Raw genomic sequence first — 13,337 nt, forward strand, 5'->3', positions numbered from 1 at the left:
AAGAAATCCATACATATGTAGTGGAAATCCTCCACTCCTCCTACTGTAGCCTTTTGGCTGACATTGGTCAATCAGACACTTCCACTATACAAATTGACATATGAAGCTAAAGGCTGCCCTTGTAAATTCCATAAAGTCTGGGATACTTGAGTGAACACTGATAGCACTATATCTCCTAATACATAGACGGAGATGAGATACTATGAATAAAAGCGTGACATTCGTTTTGCCATAATACTACATTAATGGTTGATAACCTGTTCACAGCTTACATGACCCTTGCTGTTATATGTGAATATTATGATGAATCCCTTATGTTCACTATGTATTATATGCACTGACTGGACTATTTGTTCTTTCTCTATGCAATACTTTTGCTGATATGTTTTGTACTTCTTTGTATGTGTACAATAAAGTTAACCTTAAAAAAAAAAAAAAAAAAAAAAAAAATGAAATAAGTTCTGTTCACATACAACCATATATAGTAGTTTGATAGCACCATCTGCTGTTCAAATGAGAAAGTGAAACTTGTACTGTACCTGTTTGAGTTGAATGTTTTCCGTTTTGAGTTTCATAACATGCTTTATCTTTTGTTTTTGATTTTGATGACCAAGCAGCTTGGCATATGCTTCACTGAGTTTGTTCAGTTCATCCTGTGCTGCTCCACGCTCATTAAGCAAGGCATTTTTCTCAGCTTCAAAGGCATCCAGTTGTTGCTGTAATACAAATATCATTAATAATCATTTTGAGTAGCCACAGTAAAAAAATTCATATATAGCACATCTAAAATCACTTCGCATATGAAAAAAATTCTGCAGGCACTGACTGGAAATAGCTCTCAAACCTATTGAATCTGAGTACCCAGGGTATAAGCTTTCAAAAAATTATATCTGGGTACCCATGGTATAAAGACTCAGAACTGCCTGCATTATTTTCCTTCTTAAAGCGGTTGTAAACCCAAAAAAAAATAAACCTGCAAGACAAAAGGCATAATGAGCTAGTATGCATCGCAGAACAAAGCCCCGACACGGACCCCCGGACATCGCTGCGGGCGCTGATCCCTCGCCATCTCTTCCGGGTTCGGCGGCTCCGGCGATGTGATTGGCCGGTGCCGCGATGACATAACTCCCACGCATGCGCGCAGGAGTGATTTTCCGGCAAGCTCCCGGCAAGGGAAGCTGAAGGTCCGCCGGACCTTCAGAGCGCATGCGCCGCTCTCGTGAGCGGCTGCATGCACTGCAAATATCTCCTAAACCGTGCCGGTTTAGGAGATATTATTTGTACCTACAGGTAAGCCTTAGTATAGGCTTACTTGTAGGTAAAAGTCAAAAGCGGGATACTACCGCTTTAATTAAGAAAAATCTGTTAAAAAAAAAAAAGACACCAACGTGTATCCTAGAGTCTAATGCAAGGCGCACTGCAAGAGGTTTGCGGAGGCCCTAAATAGCATGCTCTAGGGGTGAGCCCCGCATCCAAAAAAAAAAAAAATGTACGTTACAATTTGCCAGATGTCCATGGTATGCAGCAATAGGTGCCAAATCACTTGGCCTAGGTTTCACACAACTGCTTTTCGATTGTGATTAGACTTACAGTGCGACTATGTAGTACAACTTTGATACGTTCAGTAAAAATATAAAATTTGAGCACATATTTATCCTTAAAGTGTCACTTAACCCACATCCAAAAAACATACTATCAATAAATGCTGTAATACATGCTGTGCAGCTGTAGTGGCAACCAATGTTCCCTCTAATTTTTTACTGTGCTGAGCAAATAAAAAAATTTCTGAGCGCAAACCTTTAGATTGAGCAATGGGGGGGGGGGGGGGGGGACGTCAATGCAGAGTGACCAGCTTGCCCCAATCAACTGCAGAGTGCCACAGCAATGCCCCCAATAAACTGCAGAGTGCCACAGCAATGCCCCCAATAAATTGCAGAGTGTCACAGCAATGCCCCCAATAAATTGCAGAGTGTCACAGCAATGCCCCCAATAAATTGCAGAGTGTCACAGCAATGCCCCCAATAAATTGCAGAGTGTCACAGCAATGCCCCCAATAAACTGCAGAGTGCCACAGCAATGCCCCCAATACATTGCAGAGTGCCACAGCAATGCCCCCAATACATTGCAGAGTGCCACAGCAATGCCCCCAATAAACTGCAGAGTGCCACAGCAATGCCCCCAATAAATTGCAGAGTGTCACAGCAATGCCCCCAATAAACTGCAGAGTGCCACAGCAATGCCCCCAATAAACTGCAGAGTGCCACAGCAATGCCCCCAATAAATTGCAGAGTGTCACAGCAATGCCCCCAATAAAATGCAGAGTGCCACAGCAATGCCCCCAATAAACTGCAGAGTGCCACAGCAATGCCCCCAATAAATTGCAGAGTGCCACAGCAATGCCCCCAATAAAATGCAGAGTGCCACAGCAATGCCCCCAATAAATTGCAGAGTGCCACAGCAATGCCCCCAATAAATTGCAGAGTGCCACAGCATTGCCCCCAATAAATTGCAGAGTGCCACAGCAATGCCCCCAATAAAATGCAGAGTGCCACAGCATTGCCCCCAATAAAATGCAGAGTGCCACAGCATTGCCCCCAATAAACTGCAGAGTGCCACAGCAATGCCCCCAATAAATTGCAGAGTGCCACAGCAATGCCCCCAATAAACTGCAGAGTGCCACAGCATTGCCCCCAATAAACTGCAGAGTGCCACAGCAATGCCCCCAATAAATTGCAGAGTGCCACAGCATTGCCCCCAATACATTGCAGAGTGCCACAGCAATGCCCCCAATAAACTGCAGAGTGCCACAGCAATGCCCCCAATAAATTGCAGAGTGCCACAGCAATGCCCCCAATAAACTGCAGAGTGCCACAGCAATGCCCCCAATAAACTGCAGAGTGCCACAGCAATGCCCCCAATACATTGCAGAGTGCCACAGCAATGCCCCCAATAAAATGCAGAGTGCCACAGCATTGCCCCCAATACATTGCAGAGTGCCACAGCAATGCCCCCAATAAATTGCAGAGTGCCACAGCAATGCCCCCCCGCGACCCCGTGCACTTACCTCACGGACGGTCACGGCACTCTGTCTTCAGTCCCCGGCTTCCAGCTTCCCGCGTCTCCATCCTCCCGAGTCCCGGCGCCTCCTCCTCGGCCAATGGCATGAAGTTGGCCTTTCGGCCAATCAGGAAGCGGGAGGACCCGCTCCCTGATTGGCCAGGAGGAGGACCCGTATGACAATAGCGAATTTTCATTCGCTATTGTCACACGATGGGCGTGCTCTCGGGGTGCACGCTCTGCTCCCTGGCCGCTCCGTCTGCGGCTGCGCCGTCTAACTAGGTGCTTGCGCGGGACGTAATTTCCACTGCGCGTCCGCGCACGCGCGCACCTTAAAGGGAACACTGGTGGCAACTCTGCACATGCTCAATTTTCAGGGAGTTTCCATGCTGAGCATTTCCTCCCTTTCACATCTGAGCAGCCCTTGTGACAAAGTTACACATGTGGGTGTATACACAGTGGTAAATGACACCCCACTCCCTACTTCTCCATGCCCTCTAACCAGCTAAAACAATGGGGTGGGATTTAACATGTAGATTAATGGAGGAATCACCTCCTTTTAAGACACAGGCTGGAGGGGTGTTGCACAACATGGTGTGTGTGGATTTCTGCCAGTCACATGCCATTTCCACAAAATAAAAATTAGATTTCAAATATATACCGGTATTTGTATTACAATTTAAAACCATTTATTGATTTTATTTATTTTTACTCTGTATTCCAAAGGATACTAAAGGCTCTGATGAAAGGAGGCAAAAAACTGACCACAGATTTCATGCAGATCTTTTGAGGGCTCGGAAAAGGTACTAAAAACCTTCAAATCCACAATGGGATGAAGGCCTCTTTTTGAATTGTAAACATGACTGAGTAAAGCCCTCAAAACCCTTTGTTGAATCGAGCAGTTATTGTTCATGTTGCCTTTTTAACCAGATTCAACAGCTGAAAGGATCATGTGCTGTTGCAGAGACAGGAAGACTTCAAGAAAAAATAAATTGAGATGGGAGGACAGAGGAAAACTATCTTGTAACCTGTGGAGAATTCTGCCCACACCAAAGCAAGTTTTCCAGATCTACACAGGTGCCACCAGACATCACCCACCTGAGATGGAGCTGCTGGGAGAACTTCAAAAACTGTGCAAATTTATCCACAGGATTTGGAGTTCGATTGCCATGGTCATCTTGAACAATAGGAACATTGAGGTTCAATAGGAAAGGACCAACAAGCATGGTAATCCTTAGTTTTGCATAACTAGGGTATGGGTAGTATACTTTCTCCGCGAAGCCTTAAGGAGTGTGTCCAGCACAGAACTGAAAAGATTGGTCATATCTAGCCCTTCTTACACTACTGTTCTGCTAACCCTTAGACTAAAGGCAAAACTTTTCTTGTTTTGGATAGAGTAGAGAGGGATTAGAATCAGTCAGATTTTATTGCTGTCTGTACCCCCGTTAGGGAGATTCGCCCCCTCTTATTTGTCCGGTTTATCATCACAAAAGTAAAAGAAAACCCCAAATTTTGGGTTGTCCCAGAAAAAGTAGAGGGAAAATCTTCCATTGGGGACCCTAGTTCTGGAGACCTGGAGTCCAAGAAAATCCCTTAGAATTTCCCATATAGGGGGCAGTATAAACCAATGGTTATGAAGATCAGGAGCTGTGTCCAATGAACAAAAAAGAAAAAAAAAAAAAATCGGAAGGGTTATAAGACTCCCTTTCTGTATCCAAAATCAAAAATCCCAATTTTTTTTATTTACCGTAAAATCCTTCTCTGAAGTTCATTGACAGCTCCATATTCTTCTTAACCATTGGGTTATGCTGCCCCCTACAGGAGTAGGACAATAGGCAGGAAAAAAAAAATAATTACCACACCTAAAGGGCAGTCACTGCAGGCATACACCCACTCACTCTGCTATAGGGTTCAGTTTTGTTGCAAGCAGTGTTCGAGGAAAAAACCCCAACCCACTCAGAAATAGAGGGGTGGGTGCTGCGTCTATCAATGAACTTCAGAGAAAAGGATTTTATGTTAAGTCAAAAATCCAGTTCTCTCCATCGTTCATTGACAGACGCAGCTCCATATTTTTCTTAACCATTGGGACGTCCCAAAGCAGTATTTGCATGAGGGGTGGGAAAACGCAGAGAAAGAACGCAATTCCCAAAGGCTAAACTTAGCCAATCAGTTAACATGGAGTTTACCCAGGAACAACTGGAGCTTACCTAGAAACACCCTCAAAGAGAATATGTTCCCTTTTAAACAGCAGCCTGCAAAACCTTACGGCCAAAAGTAGCATCCAAGGATGCCAACACATCTACTTTGTAGAATTTTGTGAACGTGTGCACAGACGACCAAGTTGCCGCCTTGCAAACTTGCATTACTGACGCTTGATGGTGAAAAGCTCAAGAAACTCAGTGCCCTAGTAGAATGCGCCTTCACCAGGAAAGGTGGAAACTGACCTTTTAGTGACTAAGCCCACACCACCGTCTGCCTGATCCATCTGGATATGGTCGCAGCAGACGCAGCCAATCCCTTTCAAGGTCCTTCGGTGAGGAAAAAGATTATTTTCCTGAAAGATCCAGTAACCGCCAGGTAAACCCTAATTGCCCGAACCACATCCAAAGAACGCAAGGCAATTTCCTTGGGATGCTTGGGCTTAGGACAGAGTGAAGGGAGCACAGTGTCTTCATTCAAATGGAAATCAGAAGTCACCTTGGGAAGAAACAACTGATTAGGATGGAGTACCACTATATTTCTGTGGACCACCAGATAAAAGTGAACGGCAGGATAGCGCCGCCAATTCAGATACTCTGCGAGTGGGGTAAAAGCCACCAAAAAGGCTACCTTCTGTGACCGTGTAAGCAGGGGAATCTCCATGTTCTCAAAGGCAGGTTAAGATCCCACAGAGGTAACAGGGACCGTATCAGAGGAGCCATATGGTGAACCCCTTGAATAAAAGTGCAAATCAACGCATGACGCGAAAAGGCCGCCTGTGGGCTGTAAAATAAGGCCCCTTGTGTGGTGACCTGCCCTTGGAGGATTGAATTAGAGGGAAGAGTACTCTTCCCACCTGTAAGCCCCTCGATCAGGTCAGCTCCATTAGGTTTATTATATATACATGCATACATACATGGCTTTTTTTTTCCTCAGAGAATAGGTGCAGGAACTCCCTCTTTCGGACTTACCCCTTGTCTCCGCCCCTACCTACCTCCGTGAACTGCTCCTTGGATCCACCCACTACACACCTCCCAGTATCATCCCTTTTAGAAAATACAGAACAAAGTAACATTTGTGGTACTAAGTAATTTGTCAATAACAAAAAAGCAGTAAAATAGATCCCATGCAGCCAACAACAATATATCTCCCAACAACAATAGATCCAGCCAGACGCAATGAGCCCTCAATAGCAACAACAGATCTCCCAGCATCAATAGACTGCTGCCTAAACAGTAGATCCCTCCCAGCAACAACTGACCCCTCAGCAACATAAGACCCACCCCAGCAACAATAGACCCCCCTGCAAAACGAGATCTCTTCCAGAGACAATAGATCCCCCAGCAGCCACACTAGATATTGCCAGCAGCAATAAATCCTCCTGCAGGAATAGATCCCCTCCAGCAAAAATAGGTTCCTCAGCAGCCAGCTTAGCACAACCCAGCACTTCTTGCCATTACATACATTCAGTGCTGAAGGTGCCGGAACTGCGTTCCCCCTGAAAAAAAGCCCTGTGTATATATATATATATATATATATATATATATATATATATATATATATATATATATATATACACATATACACACACATACATATACATATACATACATATACATATATATATATATATATATACATATATATATATATATATATATATATATATATATATATATATATATATATATATATATATATATATATATATATATATATATATATATATATATATATATATATATATACATACATACATACATACATACATAGGGTGCTGTTCTGTTTCCAGGTCACTTTAGTAACTTTTCCTATTCTGTTATGTCTGGGACACCAGAGGGATCACGAAGATGGGATTCAGTATGGAGCCTGCCATCACATGTAAGTGGCAGGACAGAGACTCCATTCTTTAAAGACCTTGTGGATAGAAGGATTGAGACTCAACCGGAACCACAGTAGATTTGTTCAGTCTGGATGGTCCACCTTCGGTGGAACGGTCCATTTTGTGGTTACAGTGTCTGCGAATGGATAGCATCTATTAAAATGTCGGCACCACTAGCATGTGTTTGAGGCTCCCCTTTTGGTCAGAGACAATTTTGTCAAAAGTTCTAGACAAGGGAAAACCTTGCCCGACTTTTGGAATTTACACGTGCCAAAAGACACCTGAGTCAATGGCGCTGCAGAATCAAATGCCATTTTTAGAGTTTCCCGTACTGACACCAAGTGCCTCCACCAGTGCGTTTTCCCGAGTGGCTGCAGACGAGGATAGGTCGTCGTCGCCATCCAAGTGCGATTACTCAGGGTAACCTGTGTCTGCGGCGGCCATATCTACCTCAGAATCTGAGGATACAAGAGAGGCAGGGAAGGGCATGGGGCGCTTTTTACTAGTGATATTTTTTAAAACCAAAAACACTTGACACCAGGTTTTAAAAACCGCCGTTAAGGCAGACAGGGGTTGCGACCCAGAGGTCCCCGCATCCACAAGGGGGGGGGGGGGGGGAATCTGTAGGTGAAATCTGTTCCTGGGGCTCCATATGAACCCTGGAATAGCGCAGTATCACTTTAAAAAAACAGCCTGCAAAACATTGTGGCCAAAGGAGGCATCCGAAGATGCCAAGACATCGACTTTGTAGAATTTTGTGTACGTATGCACAGACGACCAAGTTGCCGCCTTGCAAAGTTGCATCACTGACGCCTGATGGCATAAAGCCCAAGAGACACTCAGCGCTCTAGTAGAATGTGCCTTCACCAGGAAAGGAGGAACTGGACCCTTCAGCGAATAAGCCTATACAACTGTCGGCCTGATCAATATGGAAGTGGTCACAGCAGACGCAGCCAATCCTTTACAAGGTCCTTTAGTAAGGACAAAAAGCATCCGATTTTCTAAAATACTCAGTGGCCCCCAGGTAAACCCTGATCGCCCGAACCACATCCAAAGAATGCAAGGCAAATTTAGTTGGGATGCTTGGGCCAGAGTGAAGGCAGCACAATGTCTTCATTCAAATGAAAATCAGAAACCACCTTAGGAAGACTGATTTGGTCAGAGTAACATTTTATCTCTGTGGACCACCAAATAAGGTGAGCGGCATGACAACCCCGCCAATTCAGATACTCTGCGGGCAGAAGCAATTGCCACAAAAAGGAAACCTTCCGAGACATTGAAAGCAAAGGAATCTCCCGAATGTTCTCAAAGGGAGGTTTTTGAAGAACAGACAATACCAGATTTAGATCCCACGGAGGTAGCGGGGACCGTTTGAGGAGCCAAACAGCGCACTCCCTGAAGGTACGAATCAAGGCAAACGTAGCTAACGGGCATTGAAAATATATAGCCAAAGCCGACACTTGGCCTTTGATAGTGCCCAAAGCCAACCGCTGTTCAACTCCTTTCTGCAGAAAGGCCAAAACCATAGCTACTGAAATCAAGTGAGGGTGCACCTTCAGCGATTCACACCATGAAATGTACGATGATACATCGTTCTGGAATTCGACTTCCTAGCCTTCAATAGTGTAGGAATCGCAGTCAGAAAGACCTATATCCCTCAACAACTGGCTTTCAACAGCTATGCTGGTAAAGCCAGCGACTGTAAAAGCAGGATGGAAGATTGGACCTTGAGACAGCAGATCTTCCCTGAGAGAAGTCTCCAAGGAGCATCGGCGCCCAACCTTACTAGGTCTGCCTACCAAGAACGGCGAGGCCAGTCTGGAGCTACCAGAATGACCAGAATTCCTTTCACCTCTACCATGCATAGAAGCCTTAGGCGGGAGTTTCAGGGGAGGAAAGGCATGAATCATCCAAAACTGGCCTCAAGGAGCCACTAGTGCGTCTGTGGTGTCTGCCAGAAAATCTTGAGACCTGGCTACAAACTCCTGCACCTTCTAGTTGAGATTAGAAGAAAACCGATCGACCTCAGGTGTCCCCCACCAGACACACAAGATGAAATGCCTCAGGGTGTGTGGCCACTCCACTTGATCCAACACCTGATGACTCAGGTAATCCGCTTGCCAGTTTTCCACACCCTGGATGTGTACAGCAGAAGGCTGGAACAAAACGATTCCACGCAGGCCATAATTTCGGCCACCTCCCTGGCTGCCGAGACACTCTTGTTCACCCCCCCCCCCCCGATTGATGCAAGCCACAGCCATGGCATTGTCCAATTGAATCCAAACCGGACAATCTTGCAGACAAGTCGTCCAGTGGCTCAAACAAAGCTTTATTGCTCTGAGCTCCAAAACATTTATCTTCTACTGTTCAGGTTCCCTGGGTACAGAGCTTCCCCAGTACCCCGCCCTAGCCCAGCAGGCTGGCGTCCATGGTTACCACCATCCAAAATAAAGGGAAGAAGGTTGAGCCACAACAGAGCAGATCTGTTGTGGCTCAACCGAAGCAAAGTGTCCAAGGACTTTGCAAAGAGATTCTTGTCAAATGGAACAAGGATCCAAAGGTCTTTTATGGAACCGACCAAACAAAACCGGCTCGAAGGTTGAGCCCATCAGACCCAAGAACCGCATGCAAGTTGGCAGAGAGGACAGATTGTTTGCCAACAGATCGCCCCCTGCAACTTTTGCAGCTTTTTCGAGGGAAGAAAGACCCTCGCCAAAGCTGAATCCAGAGTCAGGCCCAGATAATCCAGTCTCAAGGAAGGTATCAGGGCGGATTTCTTGAGATTGATGTTCGACCCAAACTCCTGCAGGGAGCTGGCCGTAATTGTCAGGTCGCTCATCAGGGCTGAATGAGAGTCTGCTCAATAGGAGATCGTCCAGATACCCCAGTACCGCAATCCCAAAACCGGGGCCAGTACTTTGGTCTCGCTTCCGCCCCCAGGGTGTTTACCAAAGTGCAACGCCACAAATGAATAATGCTCTTCTGCTACGGCAAAGCGAAGAAACCGCTGGTGTCCGGCTTAGATAGGGATGTGTAAATATGCGTCCTTGATCTATGGAGGTCAAAAAGTCTAGCTGGTTTAGTGACGCCACTACCGTTCGAATCGATTCCATGCGAAACCTCTGTACCGGCACAAAGCGGGTCAGAGACTTGGGGTCCAGAATTGGATGCACTTTGCCTTCTTTTCTGGGCACAGTAAACAGGTTTGAATAAATCTGTCCCACAGACAAAACCGAATTCGATCTTGTACCCTGATCGGATCAGTTCGTGAACTCATTTGTTCTGAATCAAGGAAGTCCAAGACTCTCGAAAGAAACAAAGACGTCCCCCCACCCCAGAAGCGGTTGAGGGCACTCCTTCATGCAGACCGGACTTTGATTTACCTGACCATGGTTTCTTGGAACTCCCAGAAGACCTGAACAGCTTTCCTTTCTCTTACGACCCGCAGGTACGAAAAACTGCTTAGGTGCAGTGAAGGAAGGCCCCCCGTCTATGATGTGGTGTTTTGCCGTGAAAAGGACTGAGGAACAAGAGTACTCTTACCACCTGTAAGGCCATTGATCAACTCATCCAGAGAGGATCTAAACAACCTCTCCCCCCATAAAGGGAAGATCCGTCAAAGCCTTTGTGGAAGCCTGGTCCGCAGACCAGCTAAACCACACCACACATCAACACCAGGGCTTGAGCCATCTGGTCCATTAGTTCAAGCACCGCTGGGGGAAGCTGCTCAGCTTCCAAGTAACCATTAAATAACTTCACCCATTCAATAACCGTCTGACACCATAATATTCACAAATATTGGTTTCAATATGGAACTCGCTATAGCACATGTAGATGGAGGGACAGACGCCACTCTATCCACAGGGTCTGCAAAGGCCGGCGATTCTTCCACTGGAACCACAGTACACTTATTCAGCTTGGAAACCGGTTGATCTACCTTTGGTGGCACGGTCCACCTAGTGGAAACTGCATCTGCAAAAGGATAATTGCGTTTAAAGCGCTTGGGCACCACTAGCATGTGCTTGATGCACTGCCATTGTTCACTGACAATATTGTCAAAAAGCTCCGGCAAGGAAACCCCTTGCCCGATTTTCAGGATTTTCTGGATCCAAAAGACACCTGCGAACCCGGCACTGTAGATTCATCTGCCAATTTTAAAAGTTTCCCGCACTGAGACTTAAGCCCCGTATACACGCACAGATTGTTGGCCAACGTCCGATCTGCCGATTGTAGGCTTGTTAGTATGATGCTTCTGACAACCAACTGCGAATTATCGGCCGAAAAAAATCTGGTGTGCATGCTATAAAACTTTTGTTGGCCAACAAATAACGGCCGATTGTTCCTCAGTCAATACAGATTTCGGCAGACAAAAATCAGATGAGCAAGACTGGGCATGCTCAGAGAAGAAAAAACACAGGGAAAGTCAACCATCACATGACATCACTTCTGAAGTTGGTTTTTGTTGGCCAACAAAAGTCCAGTGCAAGTCTAGAGCACATTTCAACCAACAAACACTGGACAAAAGTTGGCCGATCAGTTGGCCAACAATCTGTGCGTGTGTACGGGGCTTAAGTGCTTCCACCGATGCACGCTCCCGAGCGGCGGCTGATGAGGACAGGTCCTCTTCACCATCAGAATGCGAAGACACCGATCCCTCAAGATGGGGTACATCTACAGCGGCCATATCTGCCTCAGAATCTGAGGAAACTACCGAGGGAGGTGAAGGCAGAGGACGTTTGCGGCTAGCAACACTTTTACATACAAAATCTACCTTCGACACCAGGCTTTCCAAGACGGTTCCAGAAGGTTCAGCAACTGCACATAGGGGGTCTGTAGGTGAAATAGTATCATGGGACTCATTTTACACTGAGATGAAAATAATGCAGTGTCACTTTAAAAAGTCGTTAAATCACAACTTAGAGGTATACCTAGTCCCAATACTATACAATCTGATCGAGTGAGTGAGAAAAACCTACAGGGGACCCTAGAAAACGTTACCAAACCGCTCAGGAGACTGGCAGCACGTTCTGTGAAACAAAGTAAAACAATTAACACAGGAAATAGAAAGCACAGGGTGGGTTCATTGCTAGATTTGTGTTTCATGCCGTTTGCCTGTCCATCGATCGTGGACTATAAGAAAATGTCTGCCCCATGCATTCCTATGCGGAACAAAAAATGTCTGCCCATGCATTTCAATGGAAGTATTGAAAGCATGAAATCTACAGCAAAAACATTTGGCCCACACGGCGCGCAATGTGGTCTCCTGGACCCCCAGAGGGGGTCCCAGACAAGAGGCATTGGAGGGTCCCTAGGAAGAGACCCTACCAGGACAAAGCCACCCCCACAGAAAAATGTTACCGCGGCCGCAATATTTCCGACCCTGGGAGGTAGGACCTACTAAGGGTAGGAGAAAAAGCTTGGAGGGGGTAGGCCTAGTATCCAAGAGGCCATGGAAAGAATGAAAGAAAATCACAATATAACAATATTTCCCTATTAATAGCTAGGATCAAAGTCCAAGCAGGGAACTAGGTCCTATGCCTAAACTAGGCAGAAACAAATAGAGGCTGTAGCAGTGTGTGGTGTTATGCCTGCAGGAACAGCCACCATAGGCGTAGTAAAGCTTTTTCCTGCCTATTGCCCTATTCCTCATGGGAGGAGCATAACCCAATGGTCTAAGATATGGAGCTGCGTCTGTCAAACAATAGAGAAATTACAATTTTAAAAAAGAAGGTTCCCTTTAAAATAAAAAAGCAAGCCAAGACCGAAGTCTCAGCCGTGAACTAGGTCCTACTCCTAAACTAGGCAGAAAAAAAATCCTATAGCAAAGTGAGTAGGTGTATGCCTGCAGGGACTGTCCCATAGGTGTGGTAACGTTTTTTCCTGCCTAGTGTCCTACTCATGTAGGGGCAGCATAAACCAATGGTTAAGAAGAATGTGGAGCCGAGTCTGTCAGTGAACAATAGAAGAAAAAAAAGTTGTCTATAGTTCTACTTTAAGCCAGACTGCTTTGGAAGTATAAATTGACGAAAGGAATGCCAGATCACAATGCAGTACAACGTTGCACATATAATTTGCCACATTTTTCTGGTCAAATTAGAGAAAAGTTGGGATCCATACCAGTAGCCACCCGATTTCTACTTTGATATTTAGGCCAAGTAGCTAAAGTCTGGGAAGAAAGAATAGTAAAGGTTCAAAGGTC

At 45.7% G+C, this 13,337-nt stretch overlaps 1 protein-coding gene across 1 annotated transcript in view; it reads right to left on the reverse strand.

The window, feature by feature from the left end:
• Positions 1-13,337, reverse strand: part of HMMR (hyaluronan mediated motility receptor) — a 142,770-nt gene that overhangs the window by 33,148 nt on the left and 96,285 nt on the right. The window contains exon 16 of the mRNA XM_082252649.1: positions 540-716. Within this exon, the coding sequence (XP_082108775.1) occupies positions 540-716 (177 nt within the window). The remainder of the gene's footprint in view (positions 1-539; positions 717-13,337) is intronic.

Source organism: Pelophylax lessonae (genome assembly GCF_965119305.1).
Source record: "Pelophylax lessonae genome assembly, chromosome: 4".
NCBI classification, from domain to species: domain Eukaryota; kingdom Metazoa; phylum Chordata; class Amphibia; order Anura; family Ranidae; genus Pelophylax; species Pelophylax lessonae.